Here is a 27,750-nt window from a genome sequence, read left to right on the forward strand (position 1 = left end):
AGTTCGTGTATGTTATCTAGATCTGTTGTGAATAAAAACGGGTTTTATGCACGACCCCAGCATTTGCTGAAAGATACACATAAAATGGTGAGACACAATTTGGGTGAATCAAAACTAAGATGAACCGAGATATCTTCTCTTGTCAATCCCTATTTTTTTAGTTTCCTTGCTACTTTGGCAGGCAAAATATTTCTACACATTATTGCAAAGATAGAACGACATACGACAACAGTAAATTGTACTGAAAGAAAATTGGAGAGGAATGAGCTTTAAAATTTGTGAACATCTTCAAGGTAGAGCTATTTAGTATACTTCGGAATAGTTTAAAGCGATCTTTTCAACTACCTACCCTACTGTGATAAACGAAGAAATGAAAATGAACAATGAGCTCTAATATTATAAACAACTAAGAGCTGGGGTCTCCATAAATGCCCCAATGCTGCTCCACATTCCAATCGCCGGGAGCTTTCCAGTAATCGTTGTACATGGTAAACATGATTACCTGATCGCCGATAACTTGGGATAAGCTCTTGATTGATAACAATTGGTTTTGAAGAGATGGAACTGCTTGGCCAACGGTGTTACCATAGCTGGGCCATCCACTTTCAGTAACGAGAATACTCTTACCACCACCACAAGTTTGCTGGAGCTGTGAAACCTGCTGCTTCAACCAAGTACCCGAGGTTGAGGCCTCAACTCCACTGAAATATGGATGGCAATTCACTGCTAAATAGTCTCCAATTCCACACATTTGTTGAGGGTTGGCCATCACCGCTGCCAATGTATCAACACATACGATAGGACCACTGTACTGAGGAGCATTGGCCTGAAACCAAGACTTGGCGGCATTGACAGCATTGGCAACCTGAGAGGCGGACCCGCGCCCTGAATTGACGACCTCATTGCCAATTGCAACTGTATGTACAGCAGACCAGCCTCTTTTACCGCTCAAGACCTGTTGGGCCATACTAGGTAAATCGCTATTGATGTTGTTGATATCCCAAACACCTAGAAAGAGCTTTTGACCAGAGGACATGGCCGAAATTACGTTTTGGATACCCGAACAGTCTACTGAGTAGAGCCGAATGATTCCAAATGCCAGAAGCTTTTGAATATCAGAGGCAACCTCGTTTGCACTTTTACATTGACCACTCTTAGTGTATGGGGAATAAGTGATACCAGCTCCTCCTTCCGCATAACTCACTATCTGTGAGACCTGTCCGTTTGATCCAGGTGATGGTTTGGAGCCTGAAGGTGATGAGCCAGTATCGCCGCCAGCTCCCTCAACGGTCACTAATCCTGTGAATGCTGGTTGAGCTCCTCCCGAAGATGCAGAAGTCGAAGAGGACACCTGAAGACTAGAGAAACCAACTGCACTTGAGCTGGGTTTCAATTGAATTGTGGAAGGATTGGCAAGGCCAAATTGGGATTGAGAAGAGGATGGCTTTACGGATCCAGCTGGTGCTGTACTAGGCACTGAAGGTTGAGGAGTAGATCCTCCTCCACCTCCGAATATAGAACTGACAAGATTGGAGAACCACCCACTTCCACCGGAAGATGATGATGAGGCCGCTGGTGCCAGTGCCGGCGCTTGTGCTTGCACTGGTGCCTGAGTAGGGGAAGCTGCCGGTGCTGCCTGCGCAACAGATCCAGCTGCTGGTGCTGGGCTTGACAGAGAGCCTCCAAACATGTTCAACAAAGAGGAGAAGAAGCCGCCATTGCTGTTGTTTGCTGAGGAAGCTGGTGCCGCCTGGGCTGTTGATGGTGTTGAGGGTGCTACTGCTGGTGCTGCAGCTGCAGCTGCTGGAGTATTTGCTGCTGGAGTATTTGCTGCTGTAGCTATATTTGAGGCTGCAGCAAATGCTTTAGGAGTAGTTGTTGGTATAATTGCAGCTGCCGTTGTTGCAACCACCGGTGTTGCGATGGCAGGCTGTTGAGTGGTACCTCCAAAGCCAAAAAGCTGTCCCCATCCCATCTCTTGTGTAGTTGTCATTATTACGACATCAGCTCTTTTTGGTATGTCTTCAATTGGAGCTGCAACCGCAAGCCCCAACAATATAGGAGCTATAAGCATGATACCTGTGATGCGAAGCAAATTCTTGAAGCCCAATAGAAACTTTGGGCACAAAATAGGAAAAAATTGAACTTGACAAACTGTTGCCAATATCAAAATCTCTGAGCAAGGTATGGATCGGGGCCTGTTTCTGCCGTGTTTCAGACTCGAATGAAGGAAAGAGTACCACGTAGACCTCAATCGAAGGAGTGTGTTGAAATAAAAGGAATCGGTGATTCTTTCTTTCAAGTCTTAGAAACTGCTACAACATAAGTGTGGGCTGTCCATTTTGATATATATACAGTGGCTGCAAATTTTGGACTCAATCTATGTCCCAATTAGGCAGTCAACGTTTCGCAGCTTTCGGGGGTCTTACCTATCTGGGAAGTAGACATGGAAAGGCAAAGGTGCATCGAGTCCAATTATGATAACTAAAAGGGTAATTTTTCTGTTCTGTCCTGAAAGCCCGTTGGGTAGTAGGATCGGCTTTTCTTCTTTTGGAAATGATTTTACCGTGCCTACTTCGATGTCATGACATAATCCATACACCTGAGAAGTCTGCAACAAGCTTACATTGAAAACCATGGATTGTGATTTGAATTTTTTTTTATACAAAATTTGTGGCTGTTGTTTTTATAGTTTTCGAAGACAATAATATGAAGAAGTACCCTATTCAATATTTTGGCTGCAAATGTTTCTATGTTCTGAAGGATTATTTTTCATAGATTAATGTTAACTACATTAAAAGTAAGCATCGAGGGAGTTCGCGTGCTAATTCCGCAACGTCTCCTGCCGATCAGAGGGGTTGGGGTTTCTGAAGCTTGGGAAATACTTATTTCGGTTTCAACGGCCGCAAGAAACAGGGTTCCTACCACTGCGCATTCGGAGGTCGGTTATGACTTCGGACTGAAAAATTTACGAGAGTCCGATAATTAGAGCCCCGCTTCTGCCTCGATAGGCCGGCTAAACTTCCATATTACAATGGAGGCCTTTTGAACTGCAAAATTTTCACAAGATATTCAAATTTGGATAGAGTGTTCATTGTGAGATATGGTTTCTCAAGACTGTTAGGTTAGGCTGCTTAAAGAATCTGCAATTGGCTGCATAGATTCATACAGCAATTTGAAAAGAAGCCTGGCGAGAGAATCGTAGCACGTTCATCTGAACCATTTAATAATGTAGTAGCACATGACGAAAAAGATTATTGCCAATCCAATGAAAATCCATTTATCTTCTCTAGCTCTCCGCTCAACACGTTTGATTGTACCTCTACTCACTCCCAAGGTGACTAAACTCTGCTCGAAAGTCATTCCGATTCTTCTCAATGTATCATTTTGATCAACTAGATCATCTAATGCGTTCTGGCCCATCTCTAATATCTGATCTAGTTGATTGGCACCTCTCTGGATGGAAGTCTTCTCCTTGTAAAGACCTTCCAGGTAAGACAATTGCTGTTGATTAGCAGCATATCCCAGAGAATCCTGATGGTATGGATTTTCGGAGTTAACATTTCTGCGTCCTATTAACTCCAGTCTTGCTTCGGAATGTGCCTGAGCTTCACGAAGTTGTCTCAACGAATTGAACTTCGCGAGAAATTGAGCATAATCGGCTTCAAACTTTTGCAACCTGATTGGATGCTTCTCCTCCACAAAGGCTTTGTTTTGTTTTATGAGATCACCGTATTCTTTAATGGTTTTAGAAAGTGCCGCTAATGACGTAGATACCTGTCCTTGAAGTGAAAGGGGGGCAGTTGTGACATTCTTCTCAAAGGCGGCTAGATCGCGAGATAGAAGTTGTGTTTGTTTGACACCATGGTTGTATAGCGAGTTCATGGTATGGAGTTTTGATTCTTGAAAATCGTTGGCAATAACAGTGCATAGTGAAAGGAGCGCGGCTGTATGTATAACTGGCGTAAGGTGAGGTAACTGCAACTAAAGTGTCACACGACTGAATTTTTGGACGAGATGGGTTTGAGATTGATTAAATATTGATTGATGTTTTTTTTTTTATATGGGATTTATGCTTCATTGTGGAACCGTGCGACAGATTTGGAATATGGAATGCTCCAGGTCTGAGTTGTGTGGTATGTAGCACAATACAGATATATAAGTGTAGTTTGTGATTTAAAAACCAAATCTTTCGCGATAATGGTATCTTCACACCTAGAGTTCCGAGATTCTTGGGTGGTTGCGATCGCGCATATTTGAAAGTACATAGGAAGAGTTTAGATACCCAGACTCCACTATAAGCAATGGTAAACGGTGTCAACTATTCACTCCATTGAATCGTTCATAATGCTTAGCTAGTAGCTTTGACAAATATTGGAGGACAACTTTCAGTATCTAACCAAAGAACCGGAAAAAGGTAAAGACAAGAGCTGCAGTACCTGAGCTCACACCGATCAACCACTGCGTCACCTGAGTTTTAACCGATTTGATCTGCAGCTGCACATTTGCAATCTCCTCGTCGATACGTGTGTATGTGTCTTCAATCTTCAGCTCATGCACAGAGCCCTCTTCTCTGATACGGCCCTTTTCCAAATTTAAATCCAACCGAACACCGGCCAGACTCTTCGTGATTTCCTCTCTCAAGCGGTTTTGCAAATTCGTTAGGTTTGTTCTAAGCTGCTCTTGCTCCTTCTTGAGATTTGTGAACTCACTCTTGTCTAGGGTTTGAAGCTCACCTTTAAGCTTAGCAAAATCAACTTTCTGCTGATAAGCTACCGAGCTGAGCTTCTCAGCTGTCACTAAATTCTTCGCTAGCAGACTGATACCATCGTTGACGGCCTTGTTCACAATCTCCACGGCTGTCTCTGCTTGTTTAGTCGTGAAGCCACCCTTTTCGAGTGACTGCACGAACTTCTTTGTGTCGAACTTTGTGATGCTTCCAAGATAGCGCTTTCCGATACCTAGCTTGAACATTGCGATCGTCTTTGAGGGTTGAATAGTTATCGGAGTTGTATCAAAAAACTCAAATAGATTGGACGAAGTGAGGGGAGCCAGTGATTTCAATCTATATGTGACAAAGAAGAATCTCCGTTTGCTGAGTGTAGTTAAATGTAGTTCAAGAAGTAGATTGAAACACGATAATAGACCGTGAGAGGTACAGGATATTGATAAAGATAGCCGTGTACACATAAAAGGCACCAATACGTCGACTCTATTTGATGAATGAGAATTCAAAAATTGGATATCTTTTGAAAACCTACTCTTTTCTGATTTTCTGCACTGTGTTTATATCTTGCTCTAGACCTACTGCTCAAGAACTATATCTTTCAGAAATGATGATTGATTATAATAACTTCTTGATCGTTCGATTTAGTTTGTACTATAAAGTTCACACTATTAGCGATTGCAGAATATTGATTCTGTTTTACGAAAATCTTCGAAAGGCATGAAAGCACCAAATGAAGACTAGGTTTGTAACTTGAATCATGAAAGGCATAGTTGTAGATACTGACGGGATCATGGAACCATAATTAAAAAATCTGAGAGACTAATGACTGTTCTCACTATTTTCTTCATTCTCTGAAGTTAGAAATTTTTAAATTTTGTTCAAATTGTGTTTATTAATTGCTGTCACTCACTCACTTTACGAATCATTTCTCCACACCAAATTTCGATTGAAACACACACGAACAGTAAAAATGCTATCACGGGTGGTCAGGCATCGACCAAACTTGGGAGTTCGGGTTTGTTACAGATTCTATTCCGACAAACATCAAAACATTGAGGAGTTTAAGAAGCATCAAACCGAGTACAACTTTGGACAAACTCTGCAACGGAAGCCTGGTGGCTTCGGTGACATTGACAGTTCGGAGCAAAGCTTGAGAAATGATCCCAGCCTCGCCAAGTTGAGGTATAATTCTCCCGAGTACAAGGAACAGCTTCACAAGTTGGAGCTCGAAAGCAGAGGGGATCAGCAACGCCAGAGAGCATACTATGAATTCATGGAAAGAATGAAGGCCATTGGCGCGGGTGCTTTGGCTTTAGTTGGAATCATGACTACCTACCAAGTTGTTATGAATTACAAGTATATCAAAGCATACTTCAACGCCAAGTGGTATCACAATTGGGACGATTCTTTCGTCAAAGATCTTAAGGATCCAAAGGGCAATACCAAGAGCCTCGAAAATTTGACCGAGAAGCTATTCTCGCAAATTGATGATCAGTTCATTGATGCGTTGAAGCCATCGGAGACTACGCCTGGAATTTACCTATTTGGTGCTATCACGAAAAGCAAATTGCCCTCTAGAATCCCTGGATTTGACTCCAAATACTATCAAGATGTTCTCGTAAGGAATGACCTTGTTGTTGCAGTAGACGAGGCCGGTCATGTTTATCAATACACCCCTGATATGAAGCAACCAGAAAAGATAAATACTCCAACAAGAATATCGAGAGTGTATTCTTCCGGTGACACACTTTACTACTTAAGTCACAATCAAAAGGATCTCTACCATGGCCACTTGGCGCCCGAGAGTAAGGCAAAGGGGTGGTTCCATCTCTCTCTGGGCTCAAGCATTAGTAAAGTGTCATTCGAGGACCTTGAAAGGGGCGAAAAGATTGGAAAGATTGTAGCAGGTGAAAACCACTTGCTTGTCTTGACTTCGAAGGGCAGACTTTTCGAGGTAAATACAGCCACATCTCCAAACAATAAGGGTCAATACGGCTTGCCAAACTTCATTCCCAGTAATACTAATGCCACTATACCAATCAACTCTGCCTATGAATTGAAAAATTTAAACTATGAGATTGTTGGATCTGGCGACAAGAAATCCGTGCAACAAAGAGTCTTCAATGATATTGGTGCAGGTAGCTTCCACAACATAGCATCTGATACAAAAAACAACGTGTGGAGTTGGGGTGATAACGCATTCAGTCAATGTGGTATCGAAGCTGCAACTATTGGTGATTTTCAAGCAGTCCCAAGACTTGTTTTTTCTGCCAGCGATTTAAGGAAGCTCATTAAATTCAGCTTACCAGATCAATTGGCCAATGGAAGTATTCAAGTCAACAAAGTTGCATGCCAGAAAGAGACCACTTTGATCAAGGTCACATTTAATCACGACGCCGATCGCACAAAGGATCAGAGTTTGATCTTAGCTTTCGGCAATGGATTAAAGGGTCAACTCGGGCTTTCCCGTTACCTTCACAAGATTGGACAGCCTCATGTCATCAAGAGCCTCGTAGGAATGAAAGAATACAACACTGTGGCAAAAACGAGCGTCAACATTGGTGTTAAAGATATTGTTTGTGGTGGAAACCATTCATTTGTTCTTCTTGACAACGAAGGCGAGAGCAAGGATGTGCTAGTATTTGGTGATAATTTGGATGGTCAGTTTGGTAATGGAAAGTGTGTCAAGAGTTCGAAGCCTCTTTACATTCCAAAACTTCTCGAGCCTGCAGACTTTGAAGGTTCCAAGACCGAATTAGTCAAGAAGTTCAACGACCAAGACCGAAACAGACTCCAGCTCCTCGAAAGCACCATCAATGGGCAGCGTATTGAACAAGGATTTGCTGCTGGAGAGGATAGTTCTGCCATTTTCTACAAAAAAAGATAATATAGTAGGTCCCTTTCATAGTACATAGTTCCACTTTCCTACGAATTAATTTAACATCAAACAAGTTGGGATTTCCTATTTCGAACCTTCTTCAACTCTACATTCAAAGTGCATCTAGTTTTCTATTATTAATTGTATCAAACTGCTTACAAGTCGAAGGTCTCCTTCAAGATCTTGATGGTGTCAGCAGGCTCGTTGACGGCGTGACCAATGGTTCTTGGGTCGTTGTAAATCTCGTAGTCGTTACCACCCTTGTAAGACTTGTCACCGAAGAAGTGGATCTCCTTGAAGTGCTCGTCCTCAACGTGTTGCAAGGCGTAGGTCTTGTCCCAGCCAGTTGGGAAAACATCGAAAGAAATTTGACCACCGATGGAGTAAGTCAAGCCGTAGTCGGCGAAGTTCTCCTTCAAAGCAGAGACCAACTTCTCTCTGATCTTGTGCTCGAGGTCGTACTTCTCGAACTCGTTACGCTCTTGGGTAGAAGCGTTTCTTCCAACTGGGGAAACGTTGATCATACCGTTTCTGAACTCGATGAAAGTACCTCTTCTGACAGGAATGTCAATGTCAGACAAGTATCTCAAGATGAACTTGACCAACTTGTTGTACTTCTCATCACCGATCCAACCAATGAAGGACTGGGAGGCCAACTCCTTACCAAGCTTGTAAGCAGTCAAACCGTTCTCAGAGAAACAGTAGTCGAAGTCTTGGAGAACAGTGGCACCCAACTGCTCAACTTGCTTAGAAAGGTCAGAGCCACCGACGAAACCAATGACGACCTTCTTTCTCAAGGCCTCCAAGGTCTGCTTCATTTCTGGGGAAATGGTCAATCTGGCTGGGGTCAAGGTGCCGTCGACATCGAACAACACCAAAGTGTCTGGTCTTTCTTTATGGGCAAAGGACATTGTGTATTGGGTTCAAGGAAAAAAGAAGGTTTTGAGAAGAGGACAGATCGCGACTTATATAGTGGGTAGGTGAGGTTGGGCGAGCGCGACTTTCAGCCTCGTGGGAGACGCGGTGATGATGCCATGAAAGAGCGATTCATTGAATGCCTGAAATGGTGGTGAAAATCAAAAACAATGGGGAATCTGTTTTCTTATCTTTTGAAATTTCTAAATATTTTTAATTTCCGTAAAGTGAGTTCAGTAATAGCTCTGTTCATTTGGTTAAATACTCAGGCGTACAGATGTATGCAGTTTCTTTCGGCCTGCGGACCATACAGATGCGGCGCTTAAACTCTTAGATGAGGATATGACGTTATTCAAGGGTGTGGACATTGGAATACTTGACGTATTCAAGTCCGTCAAACTGTGGAAGATGCTTGTACTCGCAGTTGTGAGTCCATCGGAATCCGCTTAGAAAGTATACCTCTACGCTACAGAAAAAGAATTACAGAAAGAAATATTTCCTATTGGTAAACACTTAGACTTGGTGTTGGAACTCTGGGAAGTTGGCCAAGTTTTGGTCCAAGTTACCCTTCTTGGACATGAACTTAACGTAAGCACCATCGTCCTTGACCTCACCTCTGGCCTTCTTGGCAGCGTACTCGTCTCTGTTAAGAGGAGTGAAACCCCACTTCTTAGAGATAATGATCTTTTGCTGACCTGGGAACTTGTATCTGGCTCTTCTCAAACCCTCAATGACAACGTCCTTGTTAGAGTCCTTGGTTCTGGCAGACATAAGAATTTGACCAATGTTGACTCTGGCAGCCAAACCGTGAGGCTTACCCCAAGCACCTCTCATACCTTGTTGCAATCTATCGGCACCGGCACACGACAACATCTTGTTGATTCTCAAGACGTGGAATGGGTGGACTCTGATTCTCAAGTGGAAAGAGTCTCTTCCGGAGATCTTGGTGATGTACTTGTTAGCACAAATACGGGCGGCTTCCAAAGCCTCAGAGGACAACTGCTCAAGCTCGTTAGAGACCAAGTGAATACACAATGGGAACTCGTCGACAGTAGCCTTCTTTCTACCCAAGTCGTAGATTCTAATCTTAGCGTCTGGGACGGCTCTGTTGTATCTAGACTTTGGGTAAGGCTTGTTCTTACAGTATCTGTAACATCTAGCTGGTCTTCTAGCCATTTTGTCTGTAATAGTTAGTAAAAAGTTGTGGGTGGCGGGTGTGCTAGATATATATATGGGTGACATTAGTCAGCCTTTTATATAGTCTTGCAAAATTTCCAAGTCACGTGGCCTGGGACTGCGATTTGAGATGATCAAGAAAATAATGTACGCCTCCGAGAAAGACTCTATAATAGAAGCTTGGAGAATTTTATGAAAGTGATAGGTCAGAAAATCAAGGAATTTGCTTCTGATTGAGTGCCAAGTCAGGTCTATAGACCCATAGGTGGAAGCAGAGCAGATAATCACAACAGAGATAGAATCCAACAATGATAGTACAGAGAGTGTACTGGTGAGAAGACCTTGATACGTTCACGAATTCATTAATCGGTTTTCATCACTGTTTGGGACTTCTTTGCTTTCTGGACTCAACCAAAGCACGATATGGGCGGGTGCTCATCGCACATTTCATGACGAATCGTTTCACAAATCACATCGTCTGGCGCAATCAAATCTCTATATAATCGTTTCAATCAGTTTGGGTGACATACCAGTTGAACTCTAGTTGAGGAAGAATAAACGAAGGGAATTTTTTTTTCGCTATGAGTGGTAGGAGGGTGGTGCGAAACGGCTCGTCACGTGGGGCGTGTGACTGTTCGAGCTGTTCGTCGAAATAAGATCAATATGAGAAACGAATATAGGAAAATGAAAATTACTTAAACAATAACAAAATAAATTATTGTATCTGCTTCAGTAGTTCTGTGCATTTTTTGGTACGGTTTTGTTTTGGCGTTGCAAGGATGCTACTGAAACGCATGAATGATCAACCTAACCATAAACTACGTATCTCATATGATTAATTGATGTTTGAATCTTAGAAACCTATATTAGAACTTGAAACTAAGATATCAATACACCTTTTTGTAGTACGGTAGTCCATGGTGGGCTCATGTCTATACTACCAAGAGTGGTTTATCTCGTATCAATGAAACATTTTTGTAGACTTTGTTTTCAGACAAAAAGTCTTAAACTAAATCAATTCGCCCACACTGGTGAACCGTTTATGGTTTCTCGCCAGGACTGACTGCAAACAAAGACTGGTCAGACAATTCAACATCCAATCAGTGCCCTGAGTGGGATGCCTGTTTTCATGCTAATTTACTAAAATTCCATAACTCAATTTACACCGTAGATTGAAATTCCTTGACTTACAAGAATCCCACTTCATCTGGATATTGATAAGGTCAGCGCTAGAAGTCATAATCAATAGAATTCACGGAACAACACCAGAACAAAATCACACAAAATTGAACCGGCTGGAATTCTAATCAATACTATCATCTGATATCGGCGCCGAGAATTTTCTCCAATTATTTCTCAGTCTATTTCTCCGCTCCATAGTGTGTGGCTTATCATCTCATCTCGGCTCATCGCATCTCATCTACTTCAATAATGGGTAGATATTCGGTGAAAAGATACAAAACCAAGAGAAGAGCGAGAGATCTCGACCTTGTGTACAATGATTTGTCTTCTAAAGAGTCTATTCTCAAATTAAAAAACCAACCATTGGACGAAACAAAGCCTGGTTTGGGTCAATACTACTGTATTGAATGTGCCAAATACTTCGAGACACAACCAACGCTAGACCTCCACAGAAGAGGCAAGGTGCACAAAAGAAGAGCAAAGGAGTTGAAGCAGAGACCATATTCACCTCTTGAGAGTCAAGCTGCCGCAGGCTACAACGTTCAGCGTTTCATGGAGTCTGTGGAGAAGTACAAACAACTCGAACAAAACAAGAAGGACAACCAAGCCGAGTACGATGCTCTTGTGCTGCAAAGAAATGATACGCTTGATGCTATCATCACAGGAATTCCTTCTGGAACCTTGGAACAAGACGCTGACGGCAAGACTCAAGCGGAAGGACAGGCGGATGCCAACGTCGATGCCGAGGCCATGACCGATGCATAAACAATTTCATTATAATTAGTTCAATTTAACGATTTCAGGCGAGGGCTATCTTGTTTGAGAGAGACAAGCTTTCCTCAGCCATGTATATTAGAGTATATTGCACAACTTGCATTACATAAACCAACAGTAGAAAAGACTATCCGATGTGTAATTGGCTTTTTTTTTAATCAAGTACGCAATTATTTTAAAATACAAGATACTTCTTTAATATTCTTTAATTTTCCAGTACTAGTGTTGGTGGTATTATCTTATGTGGCCGATATGAAGGTCTCAAACGGCCCTTATCTACTTACACATTCCCCACATATTTCATTGAACTACTGTACAACCCCTATATTGAGGCAACTCGCAAACAAGATTGGAATAAATTCGAGAAATTATCGATCCTTCATTGACAATCGTTAAATTTTCTACTGACCTTTACCGGATTTTTCCTGTTCTTCTTCTCAAGTGCCACAATCCAATCCACCAATAAAGCCTCACAATGCGTATCAAAATCAGATCTTCCGCCGGAACTGCCATAGTTGATGTAGACAAAGACTTGCTGATTCTTGGCTTGACCAATTTATTGAGGGAGAATCATTTCAAAGATACACAGATTGCTTCATACAAGTTCGGATATCCTCCCAAAAATATTGATGCATCGACTCAGGAAACAATTGAGAATGTAGGAATTAAACCAAATGAACAGCTAGTAGCCACTGACGCCACTGGCGTATCGGGTTATCATGCAAGTGCAAAGACAGATACTAAAGTGCCACCCAAACCGGTTCAATCAGATATTCCATCTGTCTACATTCCTAAACAAGATAAGTACTTAATTCTACGCAATGTCCCAGATGACAACTCATGTCTCTTCAATTCCGTCAGCTTGGCTGTCACTGGGTCTATTGACTGGAAGAAACTAGATCTTCGCCGAGTGGTGGCTGAAACAATTCTATCTTCTCCAGAAACATACAACGAAGCGATTTTGGGTCGCCCTGTTGGTGAATATTGTAAATGGATACAGAAACCAGAATCATGGGGAGGAGCCATTGAGCTCGGTATCTTGTCTAAACATTTGGGTGTCCGAATCCAAACTTACGACATAGATCTGGGAAGTCCAATAACCTTCCAAGATGAGCAACTGCCGCCAAAACTGTTCATACTGCTAGTCTACTCAGGAATTCATTATGACACACTAGTGACCAATAGGTCCTTGAGCAAAGATCGTCATGGTGATCTCGGGAAGTGGACAGAAGACAACGGAATCACAGATGCCTGCGCAAAGTTGGTTACATTGTTGCAAACTAAGAACTATGCTACAAATACTACGAAATTCAGAGTCCGGTGTCTTGACTGTTATGAGATCTTGGTTGGCGAGACAGGTGCCTCACAACATGCAAATAAAACGGGACATACCAGCTTCGGTGAGGTTAAATAGTATGTGCTACATAAATTTAACATGGCAAGGCTCAGTATTTGGTTGTTGCCAACTCAGATCATGGAGCTAATCGCTTTGAGTAAGCCGCTTCGTAAAATCACATCGCAAACTATTTTGGGATGTCCCGAACTACTTGAAATGGAAAACTTATGCTTTGTTTCCAATTATTAAAGTAATTCAAAGGTATAGTAATAAGCGAGACTCAAGCGAAGGCTCGTGTAGCCTTTCAGCATAATCATTTATCGAGCCATATTTCAATCGAGCCTTCTCAAAATTTAAATGAGTTACATTAACAAAATAAAAAAAAAATTAATTCTTTATGTTTGAGCTGATTTTCTGAGACCCACTACCCCCACCCTCATTATAGAGGCCATCGCGATGAGATGCACTCATCACTTGAACTACACCAAAATGGCTCGTAAAACGTTAGCGGAACAAATCGCGCTGCTAGGCCAAGCAAAAACCGACTATGATATCGAAAACAATGAATTGGAAAATAACTTCGACCAGAGTGGGAGCGATGTCCTGGATCAATCTGACGATGAACAGGCTCGTGATCATTACGTGAAGGTTTCCAAATCTAAGCTTCGGAAACCAACCTCTGCAATCAGAGGCAAGAAATACAATGGAGAAGTTATAAGCAGAGACGATTTATACAACGATGCAGACGAGGGCCACGACGATTCTGACAATGAGATTAGCCAAGATGAAAGTGAAGAAGATGAAGAGGACGGAGAAGGAGAATTAGAAGACGATGTATCAGGCGAAGAATCTGATTCCGGGGCCTCTCTTCGATCCAATAGTGATGAGGAGGCTGAGGATAGCCAGGAGGAGGCTCTGGAGGAAGAAGAAGACGTTTCTGCAGACGCCAAAAGATCCAGAATCAAGCAGATTCTTGCACATGAAAGAAAGCACATCGTAAACAGACTTTCTGAGTCTGCCACAAACGATGCTTTAAAAGGATACGCTGTCCTTCAACAGCAAAAGGAGTTCGACTCGCTTATAGACCTGCGGTTGAAAATTCAAAAAGCCTTGACTTCATCTAATTTATTGCCCATCGACAAAGAGACTTTGGAAAATACCGATTTGCAGTCCAAGAAGTCTTCCAAGTATATTCAAGAGGCCACAGACAAATGTTTCGACTTATTGGATACCATATTTGCCTTGAGAAGTCAGCTATATACCAAGGAAAAGATCGTTCTGGAAGAGCTTGTGGCTAAACCTGCAAAACGAACTTTGGCCGACTACATGAATGCCACTGTCAAGTATGATGGTGTTTTGAACAAATACAGAGGGTCTGTTTTGACGAAATGGCTGGCCAAAATCCAAAACTCTTCCGGTTCCAGCGCAATGAACGCCAACAAGTTTAAGGCTTTGAACCAGTCCGCTGAGCAACAAGTGACAAACAACTTGTATGATATGGATAGACTTTTGAAGAGAACCAAGCTCAACAGAAGACAAATCAAGCCACTTGGCCACGAGTACAACGAACAACAAAACGCAACCAACGCGGAAGATGAAAGAGGTGAAGAGGAAGAAGAGGAATACGAAAAAAACGCAAAGCCAACAAGAAGCGTCAACTTCCAGGAAATGGATCTGATTTTCGACGACGAAGACTTCTATCGTGTTCTTCTCAACGATCTTGTTGATAAGAAAATCCAATCAGCAGATCCAACTTCAGGTTTGCAATTTGCCTTGAAGGGAGCAGCTTCGACTAAATTGAAGAAGAACGTTGACAACAAAGCATCTAAGGGCCGGAAGTTGAGATATCACGTACAAGAGAAGATTGCCAACTTTGACAGTCCTCGGCCATGGTTGAAATGGAACGACTCACAGGTGGACGAGTTCTTTGCATCGCTTTTAGGCCAAAAGATTAGCATGAGGGAAGACAGTTCCGAGGATGAGGACGAGGATGATGAGGATGAAGAGGAAGTCATTGCTGCCGACAGTGGCATCAAATTGTTTGGTTAATAGATTATCATACTCGTCATTTGAGTGTTAACTATGGCTACCGTCATTAGATATATCAATACACTCACGGCTACTTAAGGCTCGAACAATTAAAAATCAAAACCATTTTCGTTAGTGTTACTTTCAGAGGCCAGATTTTCTTGATCCAACTACGAGTTGAGAGTCCTTTACATCTACATTCACTACCTTAGTTTTCTTATTACTTAATATCATTAACCATAATATATACACATCTGCCAGATCGGGAATGACTGCTTCTGACAAACTTCACCTCCTACAATCTTCTGTCCAACTTGTTCAACTTCTTAGCAGTATTGGCGTTGTTTCTAGTACCTTGACCACGGACAGGAAGACCGTAGGCATGTCTGTAACCAGCATAAGAACCAATCAGTCTCTTGAGCTTGATGTTCTCCAAGATCTCCTGCTTTAACTTTCCCTCGACCTTCATTTTACCCAACTCTTTGTTGATAGCCATGAGCTGGGGTTCAGTAAGCTCGTTCATTCTCATCTGAGGATAGAGGCCGACTTTGGCGCAGATTTCTTGGGCAGTAGGGTAACCAACACCAAAAATAGTCTTAGCTAGTCCTATACGCACCAAGGCGTTGTGTTTGACGGACTTTCCGAAGATATGGACGGCCATGTTGGTAGTATAGGTAGAGTTGAAAAATTGAGCTTCATACAGTATGAGGTGTAGTAACGAGATATGGAGAATAAGGGAAAAAGTGCACATTCAGAACAAAAGAACAGAATTCTCTTCAGCTATTGCTGAACATATTTAATTTAATCGAGAACTTGGTTTAATTATTTATTAGTATGACCATTGATTCCGTTGAATCTTTTTGTATGAGTGAACTTATACGTTAATCATGCAGTGATAGCCACAAACCATTATTTGGTCTTCATTATCTGGTTTGTCAAGTCGGATTAGTTACAATGACTGTTATGAGAGTTCTATCAAAAAGCATTATTAGCAGCCCTTTGCAGATCAATGTCTAAACGTAAGATTAGCAAGGATCTAAGAAGTCCAATCATAGTGATAAAACTGGCCATTCCAACTGGAACGACAGCAAAAACAGCGATTTTGTAAAAATCAAAGAATCGCGGCCTGTACTTCCCTTTCAAGTCGATATTGGAAGTAATAAAGTTCTGCGCAATGAACATAACCGTCAATGCGCAACTTATGAGGATCCATGTATGGAGAGCATAATTGAATCCCTCGGCAGAAAAAGCAGCAACTAGATACTCTTCGATTGCCACAAGAATCGCAGACATGGCCGCCATACGTACAATGGCGCCAGTAATGGAGTAACCCACGATCCAGCGCACCATCAAACCATCCAAAACAGAAAACAGCAAGTAGCCCGCTACTATGCACCAAAGTCCTGTAAGAAAATGTTCTGACACCCTAGCAGTGGTGATTCCAGAACTCACTGCTTCCGCCCCATCGCTTTTTACAAACACCCACCATGATCTACACAAACCCACTACGCACGGAATGAGCGACAAATCTCGACATGTAGCCAACAAAAAGTGCTGTCGCGCACTCAAAAATTTGAGACCCACTGTCTTCACCAGTCGTGAGCTGCTTCGAACGGGACTCCCACCTCTATCTCTGATTCTTGATGGAGTATCTGGAGCTCGGCCGCGAGCATTCGTGGTAGTAAGAATTGGTGGCGTGGCTATACTTTGCCCAGATCGAGGCAGAGCCTGATCAATTTGTCTATTTCCTGCTGATGAGCCTAGACGCCTTGAATGTTGTTCCTGTGACGACTCATAGGATGGAATTCGCTCACCCGGATCGTAAAATCCGTGCTGTACGTTCATGCGCGATCGGAGTGGTGGCACGGGATCATTGTCCGATTCGCCTTCCAGATCATGTAGTTCATTTATGCTATTGTACAGTGGTTGTCTGTTGAGTTGAGACAAGCCAGAGGAGCTCCTCAGAACAGGGAGACTTGCCATATTTAAGGAGAATATATAGGCCGAGCTTAGGGCCAAAAAGAAGGTCACTCACTCGTTTGATATGTGTTGGGTGGAGTGGTGGGGCCGATTAGCGTAGTTGGTAAGCGCGGGGTACGGTCTAGCCGATGAGGGACAAGTATTCGGAGGGTGAAATAGCGGAGAAAGATGAAAAAATAAGAAAGATAAAATTCTTTTCTGGCAAGTTTTCACTTGTTTGAGATTGAACTTTGTTGGTATGCCATTTATAATGTATTGTTCAGCGCTTTCTTCGATGTGAGACACGAATCGATGAGAAAGCGAAGTAATGAACAGAAATACAAAATGAAATTTTGGGTGGTGATAATTCCAATAAGATTAACCGTACTAAATTTCTGATCAGTCATGAATTACTCAAGGAATACTGAGGTATGTCTAGCCAATCAATGGTACGTCAAAGACGGCTCCAATCATCTGAAAGGGATGCTGTCAAGAAAGTCATTATTCAACATCGTATTAAACCTATAGAATTGAGATCTGTTACTTCACGAGAGAATAGGTCTCGTTCCATTTGTCAATCTCCATGCGCATGATCCACAAAGTATGGACACTAACTAATGGCTCAGCTCATTCAATCACGTTGAATATTCAGGCCCAAGCATGCACTTGAACTTGACCAACTACACCTACAAACCCTTCTTTCAAATTAAATTGGATTCTTATACACTTAGATGGCCTCCAATTGCTGACTGATCTCGTCCAACTCAGCCTTGGCAGCATTGTATTGAGCAGACAAAGCCTCGTACTTCTTCTCGGACTCTTCCTTCTCTGCCTCCAAGGAAGCAACCTTTCTCTCCAATTGCTCGGCACGGATATCGGTTTCTCTCAACTTGGCAGTGGTCTCTCTCAAGTTCTTGTCAGCCTCGTCCAACTCCTCCTCCAAAACAGAAAGCTTCTTGGTGTAGTTCTCGTTAGAAGCCTTCAAAGAGGTAGATTGACTGGCAGCATCCTTGACCTCAGCAAGAGAGGTTTCCAATTTCTCGACGTCGCTCTCCAAGGTCAGGTTACGGGTGGACAAAGAGGTGATTTGGTGGTCCTTCTCGAGGTTTTTCTGTTCCAAGACCTTGATTTGTGCAGACAAATCGTCGGCCTTCTCCTGCCACTTCTCGGAGTCCAATTTGAGGGAGTTGAGTTTCTAGAGGGTGTTAGTACCATACAATTGTGGCGATATCAAAAGAAAAAGAGATGTGACACGGGGAATTGTAAAAAAGAAATTTGTGGAATCAAACTGACACATTGCCAATTTTCCAGCATCATAAATCAATTCCCACCAAGCGGCGTACATACATCCTTGAGCTTATCCATTGTGTTTTACTACGGAGTATGGAGAGGCGAGGTTGTCCTTTTTTCGTCTCGGGGAGTGTAAACAGTGGGTCACGTGCGCCTATCTATTGGGACCCGCCCCTTGTGGCCTTTGGTGTTGGGTATTTGGAAAGCAGGGGTAAATTCGATAGAAAAAAAAAATGGGGATTTGACAGTTCAGCTTGCAATATTCATTTCAAATTTTTTCGACGCGTGACTTCGAGATTTGGGTGTTGAACGTTGATGGTAGTGTAATGGGCTCAGATCTACAATACCGGGTCTAGACAGGCGGAATGCTATACGGCCAACGTGTAATGGGCTTGTGATCACTACTGGAGAAGTTTTTGTGAAATTTTAATTACTGGAAGACAAAACATCGAGAGCTAGGCCACCTGCAGCATTTTAAATGATTTATGGTTCTTTTTTTTGGAACTTGAAGGCTTTGAGATCTAGGTGCGTCTATTACGAAACTTAGGAAATAATCGGAACCATTTCCAGAATGACTTTGAAGAAAAGTCCCAAAGAGCGATAGTTTCCACTTTGTGCTAAATTATACGGAACTTACGAGTTATCAGTATTTCTTTTCAGTTGCACATCCCATACATCGGCCTGAGTGGTCCGGACTGGAAGAACATAGAATACGCTTTTCATCATGGTCTCATCATCTATATTTGATAATTACGCCCGGAATAATTTATAGTTGTTACCGAATTCATACTGCTTTGATTCAATATTGATCTTTCGTCACCTCATGCTATTTAGCCTTATCACTACACATCTAGCCCCAACGAAGAGAGAGTAATGAAGCTCTTCTAATACCACAATGAAACGCCGAACACAATAATATTGAATTAATTCAATGAAACCATTCCCTTCAAAGTATATTCATACCCACTTCGTATCATTAATCATATGGTCCCCATACTCTGGTATACCCACTACCGCTCCAGCTTAAACTACTTCTATATCATGTCTGAAACCAAAACAGACCCCACAAACTTCCTTAGTTCCGTTATAGGAAGCACCATTGTGGTCAAGCTCCACAATGGCGTCGAATACAAGGGCGACTTGCAAAGTATCGACGGCTACATGAACGTTGTGTTGCGTTCTGCTAAAGAATACGTGGAGGACTTCGAGAGCAAGAGTTTCGGCGATGTTTTCATCAGAGGTAACAACGGTATGTATACAATCTTGTGAACCAGTCCTATCTTTCAATATTTTCTCGTCTCAATTTACTCATTTATTCATCCGAGATGGTATGGTAGGGTGAGAATCAGTCAAAGTACGAGCATCGTACATAAACAGGAGCAAACGTCAAAGAAAACAAAGAAAACAAAATCGATCGTACTAACCATCAGTCATGTATATCAGCGAATTGTAAATTAGTAATAAATGTCATAATGTAATAGTCCACCTAGATGCTGTGTCACGTGCACCTCTCCAATGTATCAGTGAAAAGTTGCCGAAACTCCTCTTCAATATTTCTGAAAAGAGGCTCATTGCTCGTAGTAATATTTTTCGATACTCATTTATGCTATCTTCCTAATAATTCTAGTCACCCTTTCTATCTAGAGTACTCTTCCGTGGCCGGACTCTACGTTGTACTGCAGGCAACGACAGCGAATGAGCGTCTACGTTCTCAACCAAAAAATCCACCATACTCCATCTTCAGACTTCCTCTTGACCATCATGTCGTTCGTCATCAGAAGACAATTGTCTACTTTGATCCCTCCTAAGATTGCTTCTGCTAGCGTATGTATCCCGATTTCTTTGGTGGTATTCTGCACCTGAAACGTTGAGTTTGTTTTTGCGTTGTCCAAAAAGGACGTGAAACGTGTTCCAGTAAATGAGGCCTGATGATACTACTTGGGATTATAAAGTTCGTGATTGAATGCAAAAAACTAGGCCATTTTTCAAACCCTCAAGTTGACATTCATGTCTTCATGTATTTCTGCAAGAGTCCTCGTATGAGATGCTGGTTCATGTATTTGCGAATCAAAAGGGAAAATAAGACACATTCTACTATGTTACCAATGTCAAGTAATTACCTGAAAATCACTCCCAGGATGTTGGAAGACCCTTGCCGAGCTCCACTTGAGTTAGTGTCTGTTTGAAAAGCAACTCCCTATTAATCCCTTTTCGATCATCAATTCGCCCTCAAAAGTATCGAAACATGTTTCAATGACTTCAAATACAAATCTGCCTCCGAATGAATCTTTCTTGCTCCCAATTTCTATACTAACGACAGAACATCGGTTCCAACCCAAACGCCAAGAGAATGGCCGAGCTTGTCTCCTTCTACAAGAAGTTGCCAACCGGAAACGCTCCAGCTGCTGCTAAGCCAACCGGCCCAATCGGCAGATACTTGCACAAGTACGTCCGTACTGACAAGCCATCCGGTAAGCCTCTTCTTCACTTTGCCATTGCCGTCATTTTCTTCGGTTACTGTGCTGAGTACTCTCACTTGAAGGCCCACAAGGACCACCACTAAGTGTATAGAAAAATAACGATATTCATTGATACTTATTGCGAATAATTCATTGTAGGGTCAATTATGAATACCTTGCGCAAGGAGAGATTTTGCTGTGTGAGAGGATTTGACGCAAACAAAACGTAGGTAGATACTTCGATTTGTGATTTTGAACGTTCAATTCATGAAAAGTCTTATTAGCAAATGCTTCGACTGTCTAACAGACTTCTATTCAGACGTGAGACAATCGGAGAGCAGAACGTAGATTGAATTAGTTCGAAATCATTCTGATTCCTTGAATAAATAGATAAATGTCTGACGTTTCGAATTATTATTATAGCAACAGCTCCCTCGATTTGCTTCCACAGCTAGAGATATACTGAGCAAAGTAACAAAAGTTTCCTTAGTAGGAGATGAATCCATAAAAAAGTCAACGTATGGTTGTGAATCAAATCCCCCATAACATTCTACTTTCAGCAATTCTGTGGAATTCAATGAAGCTGTTTCAAACAACTCAGACCACGAGGGTTGCAATCATGAACTATTAATATTCTCATTTCAAATTTGATATAGATTTCAACATTTATTGAGGAAAGAGAACGATTTTGCTAGCAAATAAGTGACATCAGACATATATACTAAGCAGTTAGATAACACTTCCCCAAGCCATGTTCCTCACCAACAGCGATAATTATAGACACTGAAACACTGGCTCTTAGGAAAAACAATTATGATCAGCACTCTCCTAAATTCAGAGTTCAAAAGCTATCAAGAAAATCTCGAACAATTCTCAAATCTCACATAATAGAACAATTCCCCATCCCGATTTCTCACAGGGTCCTCGTATTCCAGATCACACCTTCTTTTCCACGAAAAGACTACGCAGATAGAAATTTCCACCAAATCAAAAAAATCGTTATCTTGCCGAATTGCCTAGAAAAACCACCTCGAGGTTTCCAAAGCGAAAACTTAAATGCCGCACCCTTCTCTACTCCCATCGATTTCCCCCACCCATTCCGTCATCTATCTAATCGCAGCAAAATACCCCTGCGTGCGCCCACCGCCAGCATTCTTCCCGCATCCTCGATCCGGGACTTACTCTACTCCAGCGATTCTCTCTGCTACACAAACCATTGGTGCCGGAAAAAAGCACATTTGACTTTTCAATTGCCTCCGTTGATCCGAGCCTCATCGATTCTCCCATCTGCTTTCGATTGGTTTCGCACATCGTCGACTGAAATCTTGCTATTCGGAAATCTTGCTCAGATCGACTGCTTCGAAATAAGCTGCACCTTGGCCACGCAATTGACAATTCTTTCCCCTGAATTTGAAATCATCGAGACCGTGAACTCTTTCACTTTTGGGATTTAATTCTGGTGTTGTATTTATCCTGCGCTTTACACCATACATGGAGAACATAGGCCCTCAGCTTAATCAACCGGCAACCTCTCGCATGCTCAGAAGAGCTTCCAATTCTTTGCAAGGACCTCCGCCATCGCACGATCACAATAGAGCAGACGATCGCCACGCAATGCTTCCACAACATGACACACTGGGTTTGTTACCCTCTGCTCCAATCTCGCTGCCCGATCCAGCTACCCATATGAAGAACAGTCACAACCAGCCGCAGGGGCAGCCTGGTCATAGCCAACATTCTCACCAAAGCCTGCAAAGTCACCAGGGCCACCAGAGTCAGCATCAGCCAAAGGCCAGCCAGAACGCAAGTGGCCAACCGCCACTGCAGCAGTTCCATAGAAAGTCAATTGGTGACTGGGACTTTGTTCGCACAATCGGCGCAGGCTCCATGGGTAAGGTGAAACTCGCCCGTCACACTGAATCCGGTGAGAAATGTGCCGTGAAGATTGTCCCCAGAGCAGCTAAGCTTTATCAGAGGGCACACGCCAACGACCCTCCTGTGAAATCTAGCGAGGAAGCCGCTCAAAGGCAAAAAGAATTCGAAAAGGAAATAGCTAGAGACAAAAGGACAATCAGAGAAGGCGCTTTGGGTCGTCTTCTTTTTCATCCGCATATTTGCAGACTTTACGAAATAGTGCCCATGACTAATCACTACTACATGCTATTCGAGTACGTCGAGGGAGGTCAATTGCTTGACTACATCGTCTCCCACGGCTCGTTGAATGAGAAATATGCTCGTAAATTCGCTAGAGGAATTGCTTCTGCGCTCGATTATTGCCACAAGAACAATGTGGTCCATCGTGATTTGAAGATTGAAAACATTATGATTAATTCTAAGGGTGAGATCAAAATCATTGATTTTGGATTGTCAAACTTGTACATGCCTCACCACTTGCTCAAGACATATTGTGGCTCTCTTTACTTTGCCGCTCCTGAGCTATTGAGTGCTAAGCCTTACGTTGGTCCTGAGGTGGACGTTTGGTCCTTTGGTGTAGTCTTGTACGTTCTTGTATGTGGAAAGGTTCCATTCGATGACCCTGTTGTTTCCGCTCTCCATGAGAAGATTAAGAAAGGACACGTCGAGTATCCTGCTTTCATTTCTAAAGAGTGCGCCTCGTTGCTCTCTAGAATGTTAGTTGTTGATCCAACTAAAAGAGCGACTCTAGCAGAGGTGATTCTGCACCCGTGGATGAACATTGGTCATGATCATTTGACCCCTAGCTATACTCCCGAGCGTGTGCCTTTGTCTTTACCCTTAGATCCAGAAATTTTAAAGGCCATCGCACAATTTGATCTTGGCTCAGTCTCATTCGTGACTGAAGAACTCACGAAGGTTATCTCGAGTCCCGAGTATCAATTGGGTTGCGACAACTGGTATAAATACGCTCAAGCAGGAAAGAAGCCTCCCCCGGGAAATAACATCACTCACGGTTTTCACCCACTTGTCTCCATTTACTACTTGGTCGATGAAGTTCGCAAGAGAAAGAGAGCTAAGGATGAGGCAATCAAGAAACATCTTCATGAGCAGGCTCATGCTCCTCTTGAGGCGCCAAATTCTGCAGCTTCAAGTCTGGCGATACTGTCTTCTGGGGCCCTTCGTCTCAGTTCTCCTCGGCCACCACTTGCTGACAATTTGCATCCACCTAAATACGCTCATCAGACTTTGAATCCAGGCTCGCCTAATCCTCAACGAAGCCATTCGATTTCAAATGCATACACACGTGAGGGAATGGATACCCGTCCTGAACCTTTGGTATCGACACCAAAGCAGCCTTCTTCTCAACACGAGCAAGTTCAACCTGGCACCCCTCAGAACATTCCTCAATTGTCTTACCCAGAGCCGGTTCATACACCAACGATGCCTCGTTCTATGAACAAAGCATCATCTCCAGCAGATTTCGAGAATCAATACACAACACAAACTCCGGTTCTGCAAAATCCTCCGGAGACATTGGATCCAAATGGTGGGAAGTCGCTGGGCCTCAACAATCTTCTCAGAAGATTATCCTCGAAAAAATCCAAAAGTCCAGTCTCAAAGGCTTCTTCGCCCACGAAGGAATCACCACTCCCCGCCCGCTTTCCATTGCCAGTGGAAGATAGATCACCAATGTCTCCTGCTGACTCTCCCCAATCCTCTCTTGCTTCGTCGAAGAGAGATCCAATGATGCGTCGCGGTGTCAGTATGAAGATCACCGCAAAGGAGAAGTCAAGTGGTTCAAGAGTCAACCTTCAAAACGAGCAGTTGGGCAAACAAAGAGATCAAGAGAAAGAGGAGCCTAGATATAAAACACATGTGCATTCTGCATCAACTTCAGGTAAACCTCATAATTTCATCCCGGTCGAATACTTACCTCCCTTGCCCAATATTGATCCGAAGCAAATGGATGGAAGTGTTTCATTTGCTCCTTCGAAGCCAAATGAATCTTCAAACCGTCCTCCTAACATCAAAAAGTTTCATCCAAACGCGAGAGCAAAATCTGTTGGATCTCATGTTCTTAAGGATTTGCCACAAGGAAAGTCAAGTATGGCCCGTCCTATCTTGCCTGACGCTATGGCTCTGCAAAATAGCGATGAAGGTATTGATGAAAATGTCGATATGACAGATACTCCTCACTACGATGATGTAGCTCTTTCAGAAGGAAACCCAACCGAGCTTCCCGCATTGAGTGAGGAGCAAATCATCCAACAATTCAATCATGCAAAGCGCAATAGTATGCCGTCGATTGAATATCCAAAGACTTTGTTCTTGAAAGGCTTTTTCAGTGTTCAAACCACCTCTACTAAACCATTGCCTGTGATACGTTACAACATCCTCAAAGTTTTAAGCCGTCTCGGCGTCAGATTTCAGGAGGTCAAAGGAGGGTTTATGTGTGTCCATTCGGTGTACACACCGGCACGAGAGCTTGATGCGGACCAAGATGATGCTCATTATGCAAATGCGATAATTGATGGTTACAAACTGGACGACAATAGCGAGGATACGAAATACAATGGACAGAGTCCCAGATCGTCAGAAACGGAGTCGAATACTCCGGAGTATGTCCTTAGATCAAGTCAGAACACAGATCACTCACAGCACTCTTCTGACACCAGTAAGCCTTCGCTTCAAGTTATAACGTCGCCAAATACCACTGGATATGTGAAAGGACACAGATCATCAAACTCAACGAGTAATGCTGGTCATCGTAGAAAATTTTCGGTTGGACAGACTTTCTTACAGAATTACAGAAAGAAGAATGGTTCTCAAACTTTGATGCCTCCCAACACTCCGGCGTCGGCTAGATTGACAAAGCTGTTGTTGGGTGCAATGGAGTTAGATGATGAAGATCTCGATGAGGAGACTCGCATGCAACTACAACAACTTGCAGATGATGACTCTGTCGACTCCCTTAGCGGCATCATGATAGGTGGCGGCAGTGATATGCTTGTCTCATCTCGCATTGAACAACGAGCCAAGCATCATCGAGTAAGCTTGGGTAGCGATGAAGATGGTCTGCCTAAGAAAAAGACCCCATTGAAGTTTGAGATTAATATTGTGAAGGTACCTTTGGTTGGGTTGTATGGTGTACAATTCAAGAAAACACTCGGAAACACTTGGAGTTACAAGACGTTAGCCGGCCAAATTTTGAAAGACTTAAATCTTTGATCAAGTCTGTATGCCATTCCTTTCAAAACTTCACAGATCCTCGTCATATTCAGTTCTTATAGCATGCTTCAAGTTAATTTTGACCATAATTCTCATTCTACAGTGACAATAATTGTAAACGATTTGAAGTAAGATATGTTTCCGATTGTAATAAGACATATAGAAGAATGATTTTTTTTGCGTAAACCTAAAGTTAGTTAGCGCCATCCTGAGAGATTCCATTCAGGGTGGAGTTTGGAGTGATCTGAGTAACAATTGAATGCCCATTGTTGGTATCATGGATTGCTGACAGGCTTTTGAGATCCTGGGTTATTTTGACATCATTGGTGTTTGTTTTCTCGAAGTCAGGATTTTGAGGCAAAGCGTCACATTGGATAGTTGGCACTGTTACTTCGATATCATTCGACGGCACGGCATGAGAAGTATTGGCATCTTCAGGATCCTCAATTTCAACAGTCAAAGCTCTAGAAGGGGAAAAGTCAACAAGCTCCTCATCTCCGAAATTTGCGCCTTTTCGAAGATTCAATCTCTCGCCTCGAGAAAGTCCAGCAGTAAAATCAGATTTGAGCTTGTTCTCGAGAATGTGATAATTTCTCTGAGACCGACGACTAGTTGAGTATTGCAGGTCTTCGAGTTCGCGGAGTTTCCTCTCCTGCTCTTCTTCATTTCTCTGCTTGACCTTAGCTTCTAGACGAGAAGACTTCTTTCTTGTAGCCAAAAGACGAGCCATTTCATTCTCTTTACGTCTAGACATCAAAATGCGTCTCTTTCTATTTTCGTATTCGAAAACATTAGAAACGGCAGCTGGCTTTTTGATCACCTCCAATATCAGGCGGTTCTTCTTTTTATTGCGGTTCACCTTGAGCTCCTCGATGAAAGCATCCAAATCGAATATGCTTTTGTACACAAGTTCGTAGGTAATTTTCTCAGCATCGAATGCCTCCTCACCGAAAGCTTCCTCAGGATCCTCCGGACACAATCGTCTTTTTTTAGGAATCACTAAAGAAGGCGCAACCACCACGCGCTTATAAACAGCAGTTCCATCGAAAACCAAAACATACTCTTCCAGATGGCTAGGTTTTTGGGGATCCACTGCTCGAAATAGCTGTAGTGGGCGTGCCATTTCAGGTGAAATTTTTGATCTCTCAATGAAGTCACGAAAGTCGGAGTACAGCGACACTTCCGACATGAGCAAATACAAAATCTCGATTTTCTGGTCGATAAAAAGGTCGTCGAACAAGACGGAATTGTCCAGCAGCGTCTCGTCGTCCTCTGAACCGCCCAACGGTGTCTCAACACCAAAGTATAAACGGAATAGTTGCTCAAAAAGTACCAAAGACTCGACCTTCTTCCCATTGACTTTACTAAGAAGCGCAAGACGTGCTTTATGGAGAAGGAGATGCATGTCATCCAATGGAGGAGGATAAACCAAATTAAAGAGCTCAATCTCAAACAAGTCCACGTCAAATAACTCGCCACCTAAACGGACATATCCGCGGCACTGGTGCATCCAGTTCATTACATATATATATTGATAGTCATTACGGAAGGTTTTCCACCGTTCGTCCTTTGGATACTGCTTCTGGAGTGAAAGAACTAAGTCGTCATTCGGAAGGGTAATGGGGGTCAATTTGCTGAGTGCAGATCTTTCATTTGGTGTGCCAATTCGTAGATTTTCGGCAGGATGGTCCACCTCTGCCTGAGGTGTCGACGCTTTGGATGAAACCATTATTCGAGGTGAATAATTGATAGAAGTGTAGTATTAGAGATTCGACGCGGCCCACTAGACGTGGAATATACAGACAAATGCGCAGATACATAAAATAAAGGTTGAAAAATACCAAATTAATTTGAAATTGCATTTGTGGGTAGTCTTGGT

General features: G+C 42.7%; 15 protein-coding genes across 15 annotated transcripts; 7 read left to right on the forward strand and 8 right to left on the reverse strand.

The window, feature by feature from the left end:
• Positions 1 to 406: 406 nt before the first annotated feature.
• PUMCH_000994 (uncharacterized protein) lies at positions 407 to 2,074 on the reverse strand (the record flags this gene model as incomplete). The annotated part of the gene is made up of 1 exon (XM_063020064.1): positions 407 to 2,074. One exon carries the CDS (start codon positions 2,072 to 2,074, stop codon positions 407 to 409), a length of 1,668 nt encoding a protein of 555 aa, XP_062876134.1.
• Positions 2,075 to 3,210: 1,136 nt separating this feature from the next.
• Positions 3,211 to 3,885, reverse strand: PUMCH_000995 (uncharacterized protein; the record flags this gene model as incomplete). Its single annotated transcript, XM_063020065.1, has 1 exon — positions 3,211 to 3,885. One exon carries the CDS (start codon positions 3,883 to 3,885, stop codon positions 3,211 to 3,213), a length of 675 nt encoding a protein of 224 aa, XP_062876135.1.
• Positions 3,886 to 4,395: 510 nt separating this feature from the next.
• Positions 4,396 to 5,190, reverse strand: PUMCH_000996 (uncharacterized protein; the record flags this gene model as incomplete). The annotated part of the gene is made up of 1 exon (XM_063020066.1): positions 4,396 to 5,190. One exon carries the CDS (start codon positions 5,188 to 5,190, stop codon positions 4,396 to 4,398), a length of 795 nt encoding a protein of 264 aa, XP_062876136.1.
• A 509-nt stretch (positions 5,191 to 5,699) lies between these two features.
• Positions 5,700 to 7,616, forward strand: PUMCH_000997 (uncharacterized protein; the record flags this gene model as incomplete). Its single annotated transcript, XM_063020067.1, has 1 exon — positions 5,700 to 7,616. The coding sequence occupies one exon, from the start codon at positions 5,700 to 5,702 to the stop codon at positions 7,614 to 7,616; it is 1,917 nt and encodes a 638-aa protein (XP_062876137.1).
• Positions 7,617 to 7,762: 146 nt separating this feature from the next.
• On the reverse strand, positions 7,763 to 8,518 carry PUMCH_000998 (uncharacterized protein; the record flags this gene model as incomplete). The annotated part of the gene is made up of 1 exon (XM_063020068.1): positions 7,763 to 8,518. The coding sequence occupies one exon, from the start codon at positions 8,516 to 8,518 to the stop codon at positions 7,763 to 7,765; it is 756 nt and encodes a 251-aa protein (XP_062876138.1).
• A 517-nt stretch (positions 8,519 to 9,035) lies between these two features.
• PUMCH_000999 (uncharacterized protein) lies at positions 9,036 to 9,764 on the reverse strand (the record flags this gene model as incomplete). The annotated part of the gene is made up of 1 exon (XM_063020069.1): positions 9,036 to 9,764. One exon carries the CDS (start codon positions 9,762 to 9,764, stop codon positions 9,036 to 9,038), a length of 729 nt encoding a protein of 242 aa, XP_062876139.1.
• A 1,365-nt stretch (positions 9,765 to 11,129) lies between these two features.
• Positions 11,130 to 11,645, forward strand: PUMCH_001000 (uncharacterized protein; the record flags this gene model as incomplete). The annotated part of the gene is made up of 1 exon (XM_063020070.1): positions 11,130 to 11,645. One exon carries the CDS (start codon positions 11,130 to 11,132, stop codon positions 11,643 to 11,645), a length of 516 nt encoding a protein of 171 aa, XP_062876140.1.
• A 484-nt stretch (positions 11,646 to 12,129) lies between these two features.
• On the forward strand, positions 12,130 to 13,068 carry PUMCH_001001 (uncharacterized protein; the record flags this gene model as incomplete). Its single annotated transcript, XM_063020071.1, has 1 exon — positions 12,130 to 13,068. The coding sequence occupies one exon, from the start codon at positions 12,130 to 12,132 to the stop codon at positions 13,066 to 13,068; it is 939 nt and encodes a 312-aa protein (XP_062876141.1).
• Positions 13,069 to 13,446: 378 nt separating this feature from the next.
• PUMCH_001002 (uncharacterized protein) lies at positions 13,447 to 15,039 on the forward strand (the record flags this gene model as incomplete). The annotated part of the gene is made up of 1 exon (XM_063020072.1): positions 13,447 to 15,039. The coding sequence occupies one exon, from the start codon at positions 13,447 to 13,449 to the stop codon at positions 15,037 to 15,039; it is 1,593 nt and encodes a 530-aa protein (XP_062876142.1).
• Positions 15,040 to 15,313: 274 nt separating this feature from the next.
• PUMCH_001003 (uncharacterized protein) lies at positions 15,314 to 15,769 on the reverse strand (the record flags this gene model as incomplete). Its single annotated transcript, XM_063020073.1, has 1 exon — positions 15,314 to 15,769. The coding sequence occupies one exon, from the start codon at positions 15,767 to 15,769 to the stop codon at positions 15,314 to 15,316; it is 456 nt and encodes a 151-aa protein (XP_062876143.1).
• A 224-nt stretch (positions 15,770 to 15,993) lies between these two features.
• PUMCH_001004 (uncharacterized protein) lies at positions 15,994 to 17,001 on the reverse strand (the record flags this gene model as incomplete). Its single annotated transcript, XM_063020074.1, has 1 exon — positions 15,994 to 17,001. One exon carries the CDS (start codon positions 16,999 to 17,001, stop codon positions 15,994 to 15,996), a length of 1,008 nt encoding a protein of 335 aa, XP_062876144.1.
• Positions 17,002 to 19,251: 2,250 nt separating this feature from the next.
• On the forward strand, positions 19,252 to 19,536 carry PUMCH_001005 (uncharacterized protein; the record flags this gene model as incomplete). Its single annotated transcript, XM_063020075.1, has 1 exon — positions 19,252 to 19,536. One exon carries the CDS (start codon positions 19,252 to 19,254, stop codon positions 19,534 to 19,536), a length of 285 nt encoding a protein of 94 aa, XP_062876145.1.
• A 492-nt stretch (positions 19,537 to 20,028) lies between these two features.
• Positions 20,029 to 20,830, forward strand: PUMCH_001006 (uncharacterized protein; the record flags this gene model as incomplete). Its single annotated transcript, XM_063020076.1, has 2 exons — positions 20,029 to 20,091; positions 20,588 to 20,830. 2 exons carry the CDS (start codon positions 20,029 to 20,031, stop codon positions 20,828 to 20,830), a joined length of 306 nt encoding a protein of 101 aa, XP_062876146.1.
• A 1,387-nt stretch (positions 20,831 to 22,217) lies between these two features.
• On the forward strand, positions 22,218 to 25,871 carry PUMCH_001007 (uncharacterized protein; the record flags this gene model as incomplete). Its single annotated transcript, XM_063020077.1, has 1 exon — positions 22,218 to 25,871. One exon carries the CDS (start codon positions 22,218 to 22,220, stop codon positions 25,869 to 25,871), a length of 3,654 nt encoding a protein of 1,217 aa, XP_062876147.1.
• Positions 25,872 to 26,064: 193 nt separating this feature from the next.
• On the reverse strand, positions 26,065 to 27,600 carry PUMCH_001008 (uncharacterized protein; the record flags this gene model as incomplete). Its single annotated transcript, XM_063020078.1, has 1 exon — positions 26,065 to 27,600. One exon carries the CDS (start codon positions 27,598 to 27,600, stop codon positions 26,065 to 26,067), a length of 1,536 nt encoding a protein of 511 aa, XP_062876148.1.
• Positions 27,601 to 27,750: the final 150 nt, after the last annotated feature.

The sequence above is a fragment of the Australozyma saopauloensis genome, chromosome 1 (assembly GCF_035610405.1).
Source record: "Australozyma saopauloensis chromosome 1, complete sequence".
Lineage (NCBI taxonomy): Eukaryota > Fungi > Ascomycota > Pichiomycetes > Serinales > Metschnikowiaceae > Australozyma > Australozyma saopauloensis.